This window comes from Petromyzon marinus, chromosome 42, assembly GCF_048934315.1.
Source record: "Petromyzon marinus isolate PM22_M1 ecotype Great Lakes invasive population chromosome 42, UKy_Petmar_22M1.pri1.0, whole genome shotgun sequence".
NCBI classification, from domain to species: domain Eukaryota; kingdom Metazoa; phylum Chordata; class Hyperoartia; order Petromyzontiformes; family Petromyzontidae; genus Petromyzon; species Petromyzon marinus.
The window spans coordinates 8,576,848-8,597,230 of record NC_133708.1 but is presented as its reverse complement, the minus strand read 5'-3'; the positions used below and the strand labels follow the sequence as shown (position 1 = coordinate 8,597,230).

The 20,383-nt window shown below is 44.5% G+C and overlaps 1 protein-coding gene across 1 annotated transcript; it reads right to left on the bottom strand.

Moving 5' to 3' along the window:
• Positions 1–888: 888 nt before the first annotated feature.
• On the bottom strand, positions 889–20,100 carry LOC116951220 (parapinopsin-like). Its single transcript, XM_032969706.2, has 5 exons — positions 19,223–20,100; positions 5,654–5,982; positions 4,869–5,012; positions 4,074–4,163; positions 889–2,778 (listed from the first exon to the last, which is right to left on the bottom strand). The coding sequence occupies exons 1-5, from the start codon at positions 19,575–19,577 to the stop codon at positions 2,680–2,682; spliced, it is 1,017 nt and encodes a 338-aa protein (XP_032825597.2). The 5' UTR covers positions 19,578–20,100; the 3' UTR covers positions 889–2,679.
• Positions 20,101–20,383: the final 283 nt, after the last annotated feature.

Sequence of the window (20,383 nt, the reverse complement as noted above, 5' to 3'; positions counted from 1 at the left end):
TGCCTTGAACATTGCTTGGACGCTTACAAGCGTTTGACCATTCTCTTTGGAGTTCTGTTATGTCAGATCAGGTGTCTAACAGTGATGTCAAAGTGGAAAAGGTAAATGCACTCTCTGCTGCATATCCATCAGACCTGGACATGAACTTTGCCAATGAACTCATTAAATTCAAGTCTTTCATGTCTGACTCTGAGGGTGAGAAGTGCCCAACTAAATTGCTTGAGACGTTGCAGGCACTTAATCTGCAGTCAGTGTCCCACAATGTTTTCGTGGCACTTCGGATTTATTTAACTTTTCCAGTGACAAACTGCCAGGGCGAGAGGACATTTTCCACTCACCCTGGCAGAATAAAAAATGAGCTGCGAAGTAGCATGTTGCCAAACACGTCTCAGCTCATTGTCACTCAGACACCAATACCAGGGGGGGGGGGGGGGGGCTCCAAAAGACACGTGACCAGGGGCCTCACGGGACCATGATCCGGCCCTCCCAGTAGCATAAAACATATTTTTACTCCCCACCCCCCACCTCCCCCGATGTTTAAAAAATATCGAATGTTCCAACCGGCGCGATTTTCCCACGTAAATGAGACAAAAGTCTCTCTTCCACCCAATTCCCTGTGTTGTCTATCCTACCCCCCCTCCCCCATCATCAACCAAGACGCGTCGAGGATACTCGGTCCTGGCGGATATTCGCGTGGCGCTGTTTTTTTTTTATCATCGCGCAACGTTTTTGCAGCGTGCCCTTTGTTCTTGTGTACAGCAAAAATCTAATAAAAATATTTAAAAAAAACTAAACAAGCAGGCGGTGAAATTAAAAACACATTTCCAGGGCCCTCGTACAAGTCAATATTGTGACAGCATTCGTTTGTACAGTCACACGTACTCCACATTGGAAGCTGTGTTTAATGAGAAACATAAAGTACACGTCCAAAGATCACAGATAGTTGAACACGCAGGCTTTCGCGACCAATATCATCCCTAACAGAGGTTTATTTTTGGGTTAGATCGCGTAAATATATAAATGTGTCGTTAAAACCCGCCACCACCCGACACAGCCAACTAGTAAGGGTTGTCACGTAAACAGAACGTGGCCAATTCGTCACTAGTACAGCACTAACCGGTTGTGTGTTGGAGAGCCAAGCCACAACATTTACAATCTGAGTATGACGTTTCGCCAGTAATTACAACTAGCTTCATCAGGCGACAGCCAGATTTGCAATGAATCTCGATACATTGAGCCAGCACTTAATTCGGAACAGTCCAAGAACCTTGTTCCAGGATTATTTTTTGACACACTACATCCATCTTGCCTTATTTTGTCCTTGTAATTGTTATAATAATAGAGTTTTCCCCTCGTAATTGTTATCAACATCTTTATAGGAGTATAAGATATATGGTAGAATAATACAGGACTGTTTAGGGTTATTATGAATTCGCTGCTATAATAGTGACAGTGGTAGTACCAGCCCACTCCAAGCCAAGCTTAGCAGCGTTTCACAAATTGAACGATAAATTAAGCCCCGTATTTGTCCCACCTGAAAATAAATAAATATTGTGCCACATAACATTTCTGTAGCTCCGCAAACACAACTACTATATATGTTTTGCCTTGTGTTTACAAAATAAACAATTCCAAGTCATTCACGACAGTAATACCTAGGTATATACTTTATATATACAGAGACACAAAATAGATCAAACACTTTGAGGAAAATAGCATCGGCTACTTCTACATATCAATTATGTAACACAATTAAACGTTTATTTTGCAATCACTGGCAGAGATGCCATCACCACTCGCTACATATTGTGAAAGATCATAACAATCTCACAAGCACATGACTATGAAACACTGATTATTAAGTGATCTCAAGCGAAATGAAAAATTTCCCACAACATGCACAAGGCTTGCTCATGAAATGTCCTAAACTGCACAAGAAGGGGTCGTGATAGATGCGTTCGGAGGTGTTCATATTACAGTAGAAATGTCGACGAAAAAAACACACAACTGTTATTTTTCAACATCACCGAGAAAAGTTTTCTTTCTGGCAAAAATCCAAAGCCAATCGCCAAAAAATCTAGACGTCACAAAGACACAATCTCCAATTAGGACGGTTGGCTACGTACGATGCAAAAGAAGTTCAACATGCAAACATCGAATATAAACCATATGATAGTGGCAGTACTTTACAATACTTAGTCTATGGGGAGGAGTGGTGGCGCAGTGATTAGCGCACCGTGCTATGAACCCGCCAAACTGAGTTTGTATCCCTGCCCCTTCATCAGTGGCGAGTGATATCTGAACCCGCCCTGGGTTCCTCCCTCTTCATCAACCCACACTCACAAACACCAAAGGGAGAATATCAGCGGTCACAAGGAGTCATGACTGAGTGAGTTTGGGGGGAGGCATTAATCCGGCAATGGATTGATAAAGAGCAGTGTATATACACTCTGATTCACTCGGTAAAGTCACGTCGATATAAAACAATAATAGAATAATGTTTTATTTTATTCTATCTACGTGACTTTACTGAAAGAACCAGAGGGTATGGATTCCTGCAGTCACGAAAGCTTCAAATCAAGCAGTGTATATCTGAATCTCAGTGTATGCGGGTGTGTTGTTAACGTTAAACCTTGGCTTAAAAGATTTCTTCATCCATTCCGAGTGATCCCGGTGACTTTAAGCGGGCTGTAGCCTCTGCATCGTGTTCTCTTCGGGTTTTATTCTGCTGCTTTGGTTACGATGGTCACAAAATATGCGTGAGATGTGCTCCCGGAACTGAAGCACACAAGAACACAAACACACCCACGTCAATGCTAATAAGGCAGCACTTTAACTAATCATCAATATAACCATTTAAATAAGCTAATCAGCCGCTTATTGTCTGGATTTTAAGATTATTCGGTGAGTCAGATGCACCCCCAAACGTTGGGTAAAAGCAAATATAAATTGAACTTCTATGCCGTCTCTCCTTATATTTATCTAGACCATTGGCCTTTTGACTTTCCAGAACAATATTTCCAAGCAGCAACCTTCTGAGTCTCTTAAGCAGTCAGGCATGTAAAAAATATACAGCAAAAAAACAGGTGTTATCGGCAAGCTCACTCCATGTAAATTATGGGACCTGGTTAAAGGATAAAAAAGTCAACTGTACTCAAACTCATGATGCGTTGCTGTGGAGAATTGTGGGTAAAAGCAAATTTAAGAAAGATTCTATTCTGTCTACAAATATATAAAACGATATTGTACATTCCATTAGCTTCGGGGGTCATTTTGAAAAGCAATATTCTAGAAGATATGTAGTCCTGGGAAAATGAGAAAGGGAAATAATGGTGTGAAATAAAGAATGAGCATGGGGAAAAAAGTGTGTTTTATAATCGGGAGAATAGAGTTCAATGGAGAGCCATGTGTCAAATAATGATGAAGGCGCTGCTTTAAAATGGGTGGGGTCTTCTGGAAGATTATTCTGACCGATCAGGATAAAACATGTTCACGGGAAGATCATTAATTCTCAGGATTACAAGACAGACTCGCAACTTTTTCGATAAAACACAGGTCGCAAACATGCGTCATAGTTGAGACAATACGGTACTTGAAGGAAATATTATGGGGGTCCTCCCACGTCATAGACACATTCTTTCACATGAATTACAGAACCCCTAAACCAATCGCTTTCAGACATATTGGGCATCTTAGCAATATGACAGCGTAAGCAGATTTGTATCGTTATGGGCGACATTGACCACAAAATGCTTACAAGCAAGTTTTTTTTTTTAATTACAAACACGACAGCGCATAATTGGAGCATGCATGTTAAAACATCAGCGCATGAGTGTAGGTGCAGGCGCTTAAGATGTACATCCACTTGAATGGCCGTTGGCATTTTCTCAGCTCGCACATTTCTCTGTGCAGTGACAGACTAAAATATGAAGGCCCCTTCAGTGGAGTGGCTTGTCAGCGTGCCAATATGATTCGTCATCGCTACCTCCGCTGTTTGTGTAACATGTCATTGCAGTGTGCGCTAACAACGGCTCTTTTCGATAATTACATTTTCAAGTTACTACGTGGTTTACCTGTCTGTGCATGAAGATGTATATGATGGGGTTGTAAGCACCACTCGACTTGGCCAAGTAAACCGGAATAGAGGCGGTGACAGGGGATACCTGAATGGTTCACAAAAGACAATCGGAATTAGTAGGATCAGCATCTGATTCAAATTATTAGGCAATTTGTGAATACAATTTTTTCAACTTGCCAAACTTGGGCCATGATGATGGTACACACGGCTAATCTTTTTCGCGTAACGTCACATGACCTCTAACACCCGCTGTGCAACATACAGCTCGTATTTATTTGGTCAAGACACCCACAGTATTAACCAGGGTGGCCACTAGGCTCGTACCACAAACCTCTGCAACAAGAGCCAAACATTATTCTGCTCAGCCGTGTTACTGCCCTGGCAAATCCACTGCTGGATGATGGCCTCCTTATGCCATGTGGTTTGCAGTGGTTATTTTATCATATTTCACCACGAAGTCAGTGTGGGCATCTGACCCCGGGGTGTAAAGAGCAGGTAGCATAGAGCCACATTACAACTACACATTATTCTGCACTGTCCACCCCATACCTTAGCACTACAGCCGCTTATAGCAACCTAGCGTGCATTGTGGTCACCCATCTAAGCATTAGCCAGGCTCAAACCTGCTTACTATCGGAGATCTGACAAGTCCAGGCGCATTCTCACCAATTAGGGCATGTGAGCCCGCTAATACAGCAATCTATTTCATCGCTTGGGGTGGGTGCTGGACTGGAATGCGGCAAGTCAAATGTGAGGAAGAAAGCTGTTGAAGAAGAAAAAGTCCGCAAACCTTCAGGTCCGGCTTGATGACAACAGCAATGGCCAGTGCAGCGTAAGGCAGCCAGCAGAGGAAGAAGGCAAATACCATCACGACCACCATGATTCCGACCTTCCTCTCGGCTGTGTCATTGGCACTCAAGCCAAGCTTTGAGACCTGCGCATGGCCATCGACCAGCAATTATATAATCAGACACTGGGACATTGGCACAATGACATATCACACGCTGCGACATTGGCACAATGACATATCACACACTGGGGCATAGACACAATTATATAATTAGACAATGGGACATTGACACAATTATAAAATCAGACATTGGAACATTCACACTTGCCCGAAATGAAAATTTGTGTTTTATTCGTGAAGATGTCAATCATCATTGTTTTGGTGTGTGCTTTCTTGATGAAAGCCACAAGTAAAATTGATTGTTTTATAATTTAAAAAAAACACGCTTATGTCAGTCTGTCATTTTATTTCAGGTAAGGCCCAATGAGCTAAGACGCTCTTTTGCAAACATGTAACGCTTTCAGCTTTTCCACTAACGTAAAAAAACAACATTTGCATATTTGCATTATAAAGTATACCTTCATGCTCTAGTTCATGTCGCCAAACTCTGGGCAAACGATCAATTTGGCCGGTTTTCAGATGACGGACGGAGCCAACGCATTCAACCTTACTTGAAATCACTTTAACAAGCACAAACACAATGAACCCCCCCCATCCCCCCCAAAACAACGAATCACAACCGCCGGCCGAACGAGCGTCTGCGCGCATTGCATTGCGGGCACAACCTTGTGTATGGCGATCATCAGCTTGGTGTAGCAGAACAATATGATGATCATGGGCAGCGCGAAGCAGAAGATGAAGTACGTGGTCATGTAGCTGCGTCCCGACGGGCTGCTGTCGGCCCAGTCGGGCGCGCAGGACGTGCCCACGCCCTCGTAGTGGTAGCGTCCCCAGCCGAAGAGAGGCGGCGCGCTCCACGCGAGGGCCCAAGTCCACGAGATGGCCACTCCGCATAGGCCGTGCTGCGTGCCGAAGTGCACGCCGCCGAGCGGCTTGCAGACCACCACGTAGCGCTCCACGGCGAGCACGCAAACCGTGATGAGCGCCGTCATGCCTAGCCGGGGGGCGTGGGGACAGAACGCAACAACCGTGGTGTTGGTGGTGGTGGTGGCGGGGTGTTGGAGGGAGGGCCGTGAGGATACTCGCGGATACCTGTGCACGGTCACGCTCGCCGATCCCACGTGCGTACGCGCGTGCGCGTTGAACTTCTTTCGGAACCGTGGGTCGACAACCGTGCGAAATCGGAGGCGAGAATGATTATTGTTGTTGTTGTTGTTTTCATCGTCATCATCAGCCCGCGGGGTCAATCGAGCGCCGGGCGAAGGCTTCCCCGAGTCTCCGAACCTGCAATGTCAATAATCCGCCCCGCACCTGCACATGAACTGATTTCATCGCTCGATCTCCCAAGGGGGCCTTTGACTACGTTAGAGGGGAGAAATTGGACAGGGGGAGCCCCATGTCAACCCGTGCACCTGGGCCCGAGCTAACCAGTTTCCCGCAGGTACACATCAAACGGTTGCACAACGAAGCGCACACGCAAATGCCAGCTTCAACATTGTGCAAGCTGGCATTTTGAACAGAATTTCATAATTCATTATAGAGGTTTTATTTTGGGTGTGAGATCACGTAAATTTACGTGATCTCACACACAAAAAAAACCTCTAATATGGACTAGCTTTGTTTTCCCGCTCTAGGACGGAAGCTGTAATATATACGAAAACATTTTCCAGAGTATATGTGTAAATTTTATGGCAGTGAATCTTGCCCGAAAGTATATCATCAAACACTTCACTGCAGTTCACTGTAGTACTGTATTAATGGCAGTGATTCGTGCACAAAGTGAAGTAATAAAACACTTCACTTCATGTCACTGAGGCACTGTATATAAGTAACCTTCAATTTTGATTTAAAGCTTTCGTGACTGCAGTAATTCATATTCTTAGTTTTTTCGGTAAAGTCACGTTGAAGAGAAACAACAAAATAACAAAATATATATAAAACAATAAAAAATTCTCACGACGTTTCGACCATTATTCACCAAGGTCCCTGTACCTGACACCATTGCAATCATTGAAGACTTGGTTCATCAAGGACTAAACACTGAGGTACCCCCCCTGGTGAGACACTGTTTAACCAATACATACTTCACTTGGAATGGAACTTTCTACAAACAAACTGAGGGCACCCCAATGGGCTCCCCCCTCTCTCCAGTTATAGCTAACATTTTCATGGAGAAATTTGAGACTGACGCCATCCAGACTGCCACTCTGCGCCCAACCTTATGGAAGAGGTACGTGGATGACACTTTTGTCATCTGGCCACATGGCCGGCCTGCTCTAGACCAATTCTTCGACCACATCAATTCCATACACCCAGCCATCAGATTTACCATGGAAGTCGAAATAGATGGCAAGATACCTTTTTTGGATGTCCTAATTAAAAAGAGACCTGATGGTTCAATGAGCCACTCTGTCTACAGGAAAGCTACCCATACGGATGCTTATCTGAAACCGGATTCCCACCACCATCCATCACAGAAGAATTCTCTCATCAAGACTCTGTATCATAGAGCCCAATGCATATCCGACCAGGAACACATAAGCAGTGAACTCAAGCACGTACACCAAGCTCTTAGGGCTAATGGTTACTCCGACTATACAATCCGCAAAGCTATCACTCAAACCATGAAGAAGAACCCTCTTGAGGAGCCTTTCAAAACCATCACTTTACCCTACATTGCTGGGATCACAAAAAAGATCTCCAAAATCTTGAATAAACACAAGATCCAGGTCCGTTTCAACACATTACATAAAATCCGTGATCTGGTTCCGTCTGTAAAAGATGTGATTCCGGACATACAATACCCTGGTGTCTACAAACTAAGTTGCCTCTGTGGTAGTAGTTACATTGGAGAAACCAAACGCCATGTCTCGGACCGCATTCGTGAACATAAAGCAGACCTTAAACACGGTAGGACCAACACCTCGGCCGTAGCAGATCATTGTTCTAATTCACATGCCATTGACTTTTCCAAGACGGAGGTTCTTTGTAAGCCATCTGGCTTCCATGAGAGATTCGTTCATGAGGCTATCCACATATACAAGCACAGAGACAATTTCAACCGAGAAGATGGATTCTATCTTAGCAATCATTGGAAAGATTTGATAAACCATTTCAGTTCTTAATTGATTGTTCACGCTTACAGTGGCTTTCAGACAGCATACATTATAAAAAAATTCGTCTCCCCCCTCCTCTTTTCAAAAAAAAAATAGATGGACTAGTCCTGGGCAAACTGCCAAATCGCTGCGCGTGACGCCAACGTTTTTTTTTATAAATAAATAAATGTGCCGTTTAAAAATAAATTTATGCAAACCAACACACCTGATGATGATCGTTTGAGTTATGGTCGAAACGTCGTGAGAATTTTTTATTGTTTTATATATATTTTGTTATTTTGTTGTTTCTCTTCAACGTGACTTTACCGAAAAAACTAAGAATATAACCTTCAATTTGTTCAAATTCACTGCTCTGATACTTTATTCTCTATTGCTTTCGGTCGCTGGGGTTGAAATAAATTGGAAATCGATACAATATCTGGAAAATCACCGATAAATAAATATTTCAGCCTAATGTAGAAGCATAAATTAGATTTACCGTTTGTCTCAAGTGCTAAAGAAATAAACAGAGACACCAAATCCACTTTGTTGCTGCGTACAATTATGTATTAGATTCACTTTCAAAAAAAGAGACATCAAACTTAAAGCGAATTTGCGAAAATAAAAAATTTCCGCTCGACCTTCTGCCTGAGTGTAAAAAAAAATACACCGGCTCATGAATATTAATGACACGCAAACAGACATTCTTGGCTCATTATAGTAGTACAGCAAAACCTTGGATTGCGAGTAACTTTGTTGCACACTCGAAATGAAGGACATGGGCAAGTGCTCCAAATCGAGGGCAAGCACATTTATTGTGGTTAATCTGTAATCTTGTGAAGAACAGCACCGTCACTCTGTAAAATGCACCAACACGTGTGTCACACACACACAGCATTTATTCCGAGTCGCCTTTAATCATGTGGCGGGTTAACAAAGCGCGGTTAATCATTCACAGTTTTCTCTTTACACCCAATTCTACTACTGATAAACCGTCTTTGTCTTTGACAATCACATTTGCACATCACTATTCGAATATTACTTTAATCCTAAGCTGTATGTCTATCTCTACCATCCACTTATCTCGGTGTCTTACACCCATTATATGTACTGTATGTGTACAGTATACGTACTGTATATCACCATTGTACAGCTTGCTATTTACATGTGCTCTATTCTCAATAGGATTGCAAGTAGTCATACTCTGGGTACATGGGCATGGTTATAGACTAAACAGTATTAGAGTTAAAGAATTACAATGACAGTAGGTAATTAGAGTGCATCATCCCTTTACAATGCACAGTGCTAAAACCCCTCTAAAACCCCTCTAACTGCATATATCTAAAATGCACCAACACGTGTGTCACACACACAGCATTTTTTCCGAGTCGCCATTAACCATGTGGCGGGTTTACAAGCGCGGTTAATCATTAACCCTGCCAGCCACCTACAGGCCCAACTCAGTCATCACATGCTGCTGTACACACGCGCACTAATGCACCGCACAGCACATCAGGACGTTCATAGAACCACACTTTTACTCCCTTGCTGCACAAGGATATAATTAAAAGAGTGGTCCCTTCCTAATGTGCCACAACTTGGTCTGCGAGTGTTTGGCAAGACGAGCAAAATGTTTAAATAATTATTAACTTGATAAACGAGCGAGGTCTTGCAATACGAGTAGTACGTATATACGCTTTGTCTGCCGAGCGTCACGTGATCACAACTGATATACGAGTGCTTTGATATACGAGTGCTTTGGATTACAAACACGTTTCCGGAACGAATTATGCTCGCAATCCAAGGTTTTACTGTAATTCAAAAAGTTTCCTAGTTCGTAAGATATTTCAACTTATTTTTCAGAAATTGGGTTTTTACTGTTATAAAAATTAGTTTTGTTGTACTGCATACTGCTCTGAAACCTCTTTGTCGTCTGTTGCACTTCATATATTTTTGTTATAACTTTAAAAATATATATCTCCTGAAATAATTGATTAATTGCTTTGTCCGCAGACAGGTTCAAGGTAACGAATCTCCCCTCCGTGTTCCTCGGGTTTCCGCTGCTCACTTAACCTGTCCATGCGTTCATAATTTCTGAACATCACTGAGCATGTTGGTTATTTTCCTTTTAGTAATTATAGTTACATGGCAAACAGATTATTTTGTAATAAAAGTTGATGTTGCGTGGGCCCTAGCCAAGGCCGTAGCCATGGAGTGAACATTGGGGGGACCAAATCTTCCAGGTGGTCTGGGGGTCCCAACCCAGAAAAAATATATAAATTTGAAAACTAATTTCCTGCCATTTCCTGCCTAAAATATAAATAAATTCACTAACACATAGGATGGACTTTTTATTTATTTTTTACAATATTGTCTAATAGTGTATTTTTTTTTATTTAAATCTTTCGTGACTGCAGGGATTCATATTATTTTATTGTTTCCCTTCTACGTGACTTTACCGAAAGAACCAATAATATAATAGTGTATTGTATTACATTGCTCTGTTTTAACTTTTTTACCATTTCTTGTTTCATTGTATGTAATGTTTGAGATTAGGGATTAATAAAGTACAACCATAACCACAATCATATAAACAGAAATCTATGCATTGATTTATATGAAGACAAGTCAGATATTGTGGCCAAGGTTTAGCAAATTGTTGTTTTTATTTACATAGCATAGCAATTATTATTACTTTTTATATTTTTATAGCAATGTATTGGGAGGGGACATTTTGAGCATATTTGAATATTAGGGGGGATGTGTCACCCCCAATACTGTGTATATTATAATTGCGGCCTTGGCGCTAGCATCTACTGTATGCACCTGTATGTTTTCTGACGTTATTGTTCACGATACACGCTGTGGTCAGGACACTTGGCCAGAAGGGAAGAGAACCCATAGACGAGACCGATGATTGAATGGTAGCCCACGAAATAGGGCATGCACAACCGTGCAGATGGAGAGATGAGATCGGGAGTGCTATGGATTGCATCAATGCGAGGATCGCAATGGATGCTAATGAAATAGAGGGAGTCCTTCATCTAGCAGTGGATAGATCACGGCTGATGTTGATGACGGTCAACACAGATGGCCACGCACAAAAGACAAAACACTTTTTGAGCTCGGCACAAAAAAGTATGCTTCAAAAAAGTTGACTTTTTCACCTCAATATTTCGACAGGAAATTCCATTTCCCCCCCCCCCCCCAAAACAAAGAAAACAAACCTGAATATATTTCACGTGGAATGGCTTTTGTGCTGGAGACCTGAAAGCAGACTCACTTTTCTCATTCTACAGCATTTGCGAAAATGGCAGTGTGTTCGTTTGTACATTTCTCGTAACTTTCACACATGGGATGATGTATCAGTGACCTACTGTGTGTGGAGCTCGTGATCCAGTGACAACAGCGCGTGCGTCCAGAATAGAGATGTCCCGTTAAAATTTCGCATCAAGGGTCCAGTCTTTGACATCGCTCTCAAAATATATATTTTTTGGCATCTGTGCAGTCAATCATCCAGGCCTGAAATGTGTAACTTGCAGTCAATTGTGTGATCTTATCACTTGCGGTTCACTTAAATGCTCGCAGAGCTTCGCTGCTTTTTTTTTGTCCCACGATTAATTCCGTACCACGATTCTGTCCGGTGAAAGGTGAAGGCTGCAGAGCCGCGATGTCTTGCTCACGCCACTGCTGGCGGAAGGGCCCTTTGCGAGAGGGAGCTCTCGAGAAGCTCCCATCGTCTAGAGGGCATTGTCGGGCACTCCACTTCCACGCTGGCCAGACGCCTTTGAAGAAGAGTTGGGGACACCCACACCGTACCCCAGCGCAGGCGACCTGCTGAGCGACTGTGTTGTATTGTGGGCATATTCTGTGATTCGCAAAAGGATGTTTGAAAGGAGTCGTACTCATATTTTTGCCTTCTTAAGCGAAATCACTGGCACTCCTGTGCAATCATTTTTGGCTTGGTATATAAGGGGGGGGGGGGGGGAAACGGTCAGGTATTTTGTAATTCTACAGCAAAATCCTATGTGTTGTTTTAAAGTATTTAATAAAAAAGACACGTGACCTGCCAATCTATTATCTGGGATGTGACCATTTCTACTGCTGGGTGGACAGAGGCGTGGGGGGGGGGGTCATTGCGTTTAAAAGAGGTTGTTTGTGCCAATAAAGTACAATTTAAACGAACAATTATGGTACTTTTTGGGTCTTTCGGTAAAGTCACGTCGAAATGTGTTCGATATAATTGTCTAATTGCAGGCATACACACACACCGTTTAAAGTAATTAATTTGTTATTGTGCTCTTCTGCCACCTTTTATTATTAATGTTCGAGTATTTATCCAGAAAAGCCTCACTGAGTCTCAAGGCTCTTTTCATAAACCAAACTATTTTTTTTATTTTACTAGGCAAGGCCCACTATATAACTCTTTTTCAGACGCGACCTGGCCACAAATGATAACTCAACCAAGTAGCTTGCCATCACATGGAAATGTATAGCAGCCAAATACTCTAAACACATGTTTCTAAATGTGGAGGGGAAAACCAGAGGACCCGCAGATCACGGGGAGATCATGCAAACTCCAAATATACAGCAGGAGTCAGGATCAGGATCGAACCCACGACCTCCTGCATACCAGGCGAGGGAGTTAACACCTCGCCACCTTTGTGCAAGCATGAGGATTTTTGGCCAGTGTCTATAGTGCGTAGGGGGAAATCGGAGTAATAACAATAATAATTTGCTTTTATAAGACGCATCCTGGAGAAGCAGGTGAAAGTAAGAGGATTGCACAGGTGGGTAAATGACCCACTTGCTGTACTGCCTGCCTCTCGCCACCTCGTAGCCCAGCAGGGTTTGGAGTTTTTCACACGTCTACACGACCCACCACCCCTTCGCCTCCGTGGTGCCGGATCGCAAGTGTACACCGCTGCACTCCTTGTCTTGTCACTGACAACAGAGGCTCCCCATTCTGTGAATTATATTCGTCGTTTGCATTGGAGGAGGCTTGAGGTGGCAAGACAGGCGCGATCGATTTTAAAAGTGCCAGTGTCTCAAACGGATGCTGTGACATGGAGCAATTGTCTGTATACTGGAATTGTATCCAGAGGTCGCCAGCTTGATTCGGGCTCCCGGCGTAATAGTTGAAACAATGATGCAAGATCCTTAAACCCCCTCGACCTCTGGTGTGGTGGAGTCTTTCAGATTGGCTGCTGATGTAGATGCAGAACAATGATCAACGACTACAATTCCACGTTCAGGTGGTCAAGCCCAGATAACGGTGTCAGGAGCAGTGGAGTGTACCGTCATCACTTTGGTGTCTCCTTCGTATTTGTGGATCGGGCGTTGCATCTTTATTCGTTGTGCGGTCTGTTCTGGGTGACCACAGTCGCATACTGGAGTATTTTTTTTACCAGCTTCCATTTGTGCATCATCATCATCAGGTATCCGCACGGTTTGTGTGGATGCGGTTTAGGGCGGATCATGAGCTTCGTGGAAGATCAAACCCAGTGATCTTCCTTGTTGGGTCTTTTATATTTGTGAGTTCCTTTGGACTCCATTCAGCCCTCCAAGCTTCATCGGGATTGAATTGACATTGATGGAGGTTAAACTGATTGGTCCGAAAGGGCTTGCAGCGTGACTTCAAGCGATAAGGAGGGAAGTTATTGAAGTCCCGATGAATGGGAATGCGATTCGCCGATGGGTGGGGGAGAGATTTGTGACAGCACGGGGCAGCCAGGGTGCAGGGCCCGACTTGAGGGTTCCAGCAATACACCGCATCGCTGTGTTCAGTTGAATATCAACGAGTCGAGAGTGCCTCCTGTGATGGAGTCAAGTGTGTGTACTCCCACCTCTTCCAAGATGTCTCGCCAGCAGCGTGCAAGGGGAAAGTAACGTCAAGAGAAGCACTCTCGAGCTCTCTCTACATAAGGCCTCTTCCGCTGGCAGTCACGTGAGCAAATACATTACAGGGCTGCACCTTTACCAACCACGTGACATAACTGGCCAAAGTGAATTTCTACACACCAATCCGCATATCATTTAATACTATCATCCCATACACAATTCCCTCACCCCACAATTCTCAAGTACCAATCATAGGCTGGAATTTTCGTTCACAAGTACAAGAAATAATTCAGCAGTATGAGCGAGTACTGTAATTGCAGGGATGTGCCTTTATACTTAATGTATGTGTGTGTATGTTGAACTTCTTTCGCACCGTACGTAGCCAACCGCGCTAATCGGAGGTGCAGGGAAAGGGCAATAAACTAAAGACACGAAAATCTAAATCAGTTTAACACGTAAGCTTTCACGACCAATATCATCCATAATAAAGTTTTTTTGGGTTAGATCGCGTAAATATGTGTCGTTAAACCCAACACCACCCAACACAGCCAATTAGTAAGGTTTGTCACGTAAACAGAACATGCCAATTCGTTACTAGTACAGCACACCGGTGTGTTGTAGAGCGCATCCACAATATTTACAATCTGAGTACGACGTTTCGCCAGTATTTAGAACTAGCTTCATCAGGCGACAGACAAATCTAAATCAACTGAATCTGCGTAGAAACAAATCACTGAAAATGATTGCTTTGCACCCTGCCCCTGTAATTTACAATCATCAATTGTACGTCTCAGTGTCTGAGACAGGGACACATTGTTCAACTCCTGATGTACGAGTCGGTGCTGGGGATTATTCTGGAGACGAAATAAGTATTTCACCCTGTGAGTGACCCCTTTTTGTTAAATAACAAGACGAACCCAGTTGTGAAGGCCTTGGTGCTCTGGTATCCCGTGGCGATGAGGAATTCGGTATGGGCTAATGCCCGAACATGTGATATTTCTTGACAGTAAAGCCACATTAATTTTTTAAAACAATCTGCACGATTAATTATTTGAAATTCTTTCAAGATTCATTTGCTCGCATGGCAGGAGCTCGATGCCCACACGATACGTATTGTGCTTCACTCAAGCTCACATTTTTATGCATGCATCTGCAGTCCTCGCTAGGGATCAGCATCCGATTTACTAAACCAACCTATTTGCTGAACCAACAGTCTATTAAAATGTATATTACGTGGGGCGTTTAAATGGCTTAAGGTGAGTTTAACCGCCGCTTTGATTCGCGCTATATGAGAAAAGTTTGACGAACCGATTCGCTTTTGGGCAGATAATCTCCCCGTGATAAATCATTACCTCACAATCGGCTCTTATCTGTTTCTCCAAAAAAATGAACGGACAAACAATAATACAAAAAATAAATGCTGGCTTCTTGTATACCCACCTGTAGGGCAACAACTAACTCAGGTGCAACCCTGCAATTGCCGGCGAAAGCGCCTCCACTAGACGACCCCCGGGAGGACTCCTCCAGAGAGAGAGAGACTGTATTTGGCCTACTCTTCCAAGCCTGCCAGACGTCTGGGAACAGTTTGGAGTTATCCACACTTGGCCCCACCACGTGTGACCTATAGATTGAGTAACGCTGATGAACCCGTTTGTTCCGCTGGGTGGATAGAGGCGGGCGTGGGAGTTAAAAAAAAAACCCGCACTGGGAGAAGGGATCGAACGTGCATCTTCCGATTAGAACGGCGCTATGTACGGTGCGAAAGAAGTTCAACATACATAGATACGAACCGGCGACCTCTGGATTACAGCATGCCCTACTACGTATGGCACTAAACGAGACCAAAAAAAAAATCGTAGCTTTGCCACTACATATGACTCTAAAATAACAGCTAGTGTACACGTCACATATGGGCAATGGTAAATATGTACTGCGTTGAGAACGCTACATCGCAAGCCCTTGCCGTTGCAGATCCCAAGCAGTGTACCGACCTTGTTCCCTCCATTAAATTCGTGAATCTTCCTGCAAAAAAAGTATCCTGAAGCGGAGGATTAGTGCTGGATAGAGACACATTTGCCAATGTGAGTTGTAACTTTGATCCTTTCGCGTGTGTATCGGTAGTTCTATTTTAATTGCGCTGTGTTCTGTTAAATTTTGATTTCAAGCTTTCGTGACTGCAGTAATTCATATTCTTAGCTCTTTCGGTAAAGTCACGTTGAAGGGAAACAATAAAATAATAAAATATATATAAAACAATAAAAATTCTCACGACGTTTCGACCATAACACAAACGGTCATCATCAGGTGTGAAAAACCAACGGCAAGAAAAATTTGAAAGAAGTGTCGGTTTGCATTTATTTATTTATAAACGGTGTTTGTGTTTACTTATTTAATTATAAAAAAAACCGTTAGCTCCACGGGCAGCGATTTGGCAGTTTGTTTAGAAGGACGAGTCCATCTGTGTTCTGAAAAGAGGAGGGGGGAGACGAAAATTTAATGTATGCTGTCCGAAAGCCACTGTAAGCGTGAACAATCAATTAAGACCTGAAATGGTTTATCAAATCCTTCCAATGATTGCTAAGCCAGAATTCATCTTCTCGGTTGAAATTGTCTCTGTGCTTGTATATGTGGATAGCCTCATGAGCGAATCTCTCATGGTAGCCAGATGGCTTACAAAGAACCTCTGTCTTGGAGAAGTCAATGTCATGTGAGCCTACTGAATTATAATAATGATCTTCCATGGCCGAGGTGTTGGTCCTACCGTATTTAAGGTCTGCTTTGTGTTTACGAATGCGGTCCGAGACATGGCGTTTGGTTTCTCCAATGTAACTACTACCACAGAGGCAACTTAGTTTGTAGACACCAGGGTATTGTATGTCCGGAATCACATCTTTTACAGACGGAACCAGATCACGGATTTTATGTAATGTGTTGAAACGGACCTGGATCTTGTGTTTATTCAATATTTTTCAGATCTTTTTTGTGATCCCCGCAATGTAGTAGTTGTTGTTTAGCTGCCTTGCCCAAGCTTCCTCCATTAGATTGTTTTAAAAATGGGCAGGAATTTTAATACTGTTTTTAATTTGTGCTGACTGGATATACTTGAATTATATTTATGTATTTTTCGTGACTTGCTTATCTTGCCTATACTTTGCACTCCTGTAGGTTTTACTATTGTTTGTATTTGTTTAGTTTTTGACCAACCCCGACTGGACATCTGCGACAAAAAAGAGCTTTAAAGCTTTTCGGATTCTTATTCCGGTTTTAAATTAAGATCCTGTTTCTGAAAGCGAGTGCCAAAGGGTACCTTTAAAGTACAGGTAATAGTTAGTTAAAGTAAGTGCGTACTAAAAAATTGTTTAATTTTGATTTTTACACCGGTTACCACGTGACTGGTGTAGCTAGCCAGGTGGTGACCACCAGGCTAACTAACCGGTTACCACGTGACTGGTGTAGCTAGCCAGGTCGTGACCACCAGGCTAGCTACACCAGTTACCACGTGACTGGTGTAGCTAGCCAGGTAGTGACCACCAGGCTAACTACACTAGTTACCACGTGACTGGTGTAGCTAGCCAGGTGGTGACCACCAGGCTAGCTACACTAGTTACCACGTGACTGGTGTAACTAGCCAGGTGATGACCACCAGGCTAACTGCACTGGTTACCACGTGACTGGTGTAGCTAGCCAGGTGATGACCACCAGGCTAACTACACTAGTTACCACGTGACTGGTGTAGCTAGCCAGGTGGTGACCACCAGGCTAGCTGCACTAGTTACCACGTGACTGGTGTAGCTAGCCAGGTGGTGACCACCAGGCTAGCTGCACTAGTTACCACGTGACTGGTGTAGCTAGCCAGGTGGTGACCACCAGGCCAGCTACACTGGTTACCACGTGACTGGTGTAGCTAGCCAGGTGGTGACCACCAGGCTAGCTACACTAGTTACCACGTGACTGGTGTAGCTAGCCAGGTGGTGACCACCAGACCAGCTACACTAGTTACCACGTGACTGGTGTAGTTAGCCAGGTGGTGACCACCAGTCACGTGGTAACTAGCTACACCAGTCACGTGGTAACTAGTGTAGCTGGCCTGGTGGTCACCACCTGGCTAGCTACACCAGTCACGTGGTAACTAGTGTAGTAACTAGTGTAGCTAGCCAGGTGGTGACCACCAGGCTAACTACACCAGTTAACACGTGACCGGTGTAGCTAGCCAGGTGGTGACCACCAGGCTAGATACACTAGTTACTACACTAGTAACTACACTAGTCACCAGGCTAGGTACACTAGTTACCACGTGACTGGTGTAGCTAGCCAGATGGTGACCACCAGGCTAGGTGCACTAGTTACTACACTAGTAACTACACTAGTCACCAGGCTAGGTACACTAGTTACCACGTGACTGGTGTAGCTAGCCAGGTGGTGACCACCAGGCCAGCTACACTAGTTACTACACTAGTTACTACACTAGTCACCAGGCTAGGCACACTAGTTACCACGTGACTGGTGTAGCTAGCCAGGTGGTGACCACCAGGCTAGCTACACTAGTTAACACGTGACTGGTGTAGCTAGCCAGGTGGTGACCACCAGGCTAGCTACACTAGTTACTACACTAGTTACTACACTAGTCACCAGGCTAGGTACACTAGTTACCACGTGACTGGTCGGCGCACCTGCAAGTTCACCAGCGCAGCGCAGTTTGAGCGCCTGCCGTGGCAGCCTGGAGCGCAGCGTGACATTTTTTTTTTGCCAGGTAAAACCCACCGAGATATAAGCTGTTTGCTTTTGTTCTTTGGCCACAAATTATTGCGTGACGAAGTGTCTTATCACGTGGACATTCATTCATAGCAGACAAAAAAAAATATCTATAAATAATCTAAAAGCATGACTCTGAATAGTGGAGGAGGAGGAGGGGGGTGGGGGTGAATCAGAGGACCCGGAGGAAAGGGAATCCACCCGACCACGGGGAGAGAGAGAGAGAGACTCCGCAAACCCCTTCTCGGCGACAGAGTTGCGCACGCTTTTGGAAGTCGCGGTCGGAGCAGCCGTGCACGCACGAGTGTCTGCGGTCCCGTAGGCCGTGCGCACTGCGTAACGCCAATCATTATTCTTGCTCACCTGATGACGGACGCTTGTGCTGCGACCGAAACGTCGTGTTTTTATTATTATTATTATTTTCTATCTACGTGACTTTACCGGAAAACAAAAAAAAACAGAGAGTTGTAAATAATTATTATTATCATCATCATCATCAACAACAACGCAAACGACAGACAAACAAACAACAACAACAACCCTCACCGAACACCGCCACCAGAAAGCCATCGGCGACGCACGCCGCTGGCCCCAGGTCAAATCTTCCCCGCGCGTTGCTCGCTGTCGTGATGACACCGCCGCTGAGCGAGATGCCCAGGTCGGCGCACGCCAAGTTCACCAGCGCGTAGTTGAGCGGTCGCCGCAGGAGCCTGGAGCGGAGCGTCACGACGACGACCAGCCCGTTGAGCGCGATGGACAGAGTCGACGTGATGCCCATGAGGGCTGAGAGAGCGACGAAGTTCACCCCGGCCGGAACGTCGTGGCCCGTCGGAGTCGCGGCGCCGCTTACATTGGCGGCGAGCCGCTCCTCGTCCGAGATGTTGAACGGCGGCGTGGACATCGCCGGCGCTACTCTGTGCACGCGTCTCGATATCTACCTGTCTGTCTGTCGCTGTGTGTGTCTCTCTGTCTGTGTGTGTGTGTCTCTCTCTCTGTCTGCTCTGTGTGTGTCTCTGTGTGTGTGTGCGTGTCTCTCTGTCTGTCTGTCTCTGTGCGTGTCTCTCTGTCTGTGTATGTGTGTCTCTCTGTCTGTGTGTGTGTCTGTCTGTCTCTGTGCGTGTCTCTCTGTCTGTCTCTGTGTGTGTCTCTCTGTCTGTGTGTGTGTCTCTCTCTGTCTGCTCTGTGTGTTTGTCTCTCTGTCTGTCTGTCTCTGTGTGTGTCTCTCTGTCTCTGTGTGTGTGTCTCTCTGTCTGTCTGTCTCTGTGCGTGTCTCTCTGTCTGTGTGTGTGTCTCTCTCTCTGTCTGCTCTGTGTGTGTCTCTGTGTGTGTGTGCGTGTCTCTCTGTCTGTCTGTCTCTGTGCGTGTCTCTCTGTCTGTCTCTGTGTGTGTGTCTCTCTGTCTGTCTCTGTGTGTGTGTCTCTCTCTCTCTGTCTACTCTGTGTGTGTCTCTCTGTCTGTCTCTGTGTGTGTGTCTCTCTGTCTGGCTGTCTCTGTGTGTGTCTCTCTGTCTCTATGTGTGTGTGTGTCTCTCTCTCTGTCTGCTCTGTGTGTCTCTCTGTCTGTCTGTGTGTCTCTCTGTCTGTCCGTCTCTGTGCGTGTCTCTCTGTCTGTCTCTGTGTGTGTCTCTCTGTCTCTGTGTGTGTGTGTCTCTCTCTGTCTGCTCTGTGTGTGTCTCTCTGTCTGTCTGCTCTGTGCGTGTCTCTCTGT

Coding starts and splice junctions, on each gene's coding strand:
- LOC116951220 (XM_032969706.2), bottom strand. CDS start 19,577: ATGTCCACGCCGCCGTTCAACATCTCGGACGAGGAGCGGCTCGCCGCC. Junction 5,983..19,222: donor CTTTCTGGTGGCGGTGTTCG/GTGAGGGTTGTT, acceptor CCCCCCGGCTAG/GCATGACGGCGCTCATCACG. Junction 2,779..4,073: donor ACATCTTCATGCACAGACAG/GTAAACCACGTA, acceptor TGTGTGCTTCAG/TTCCGGGAGCACATCTCACG.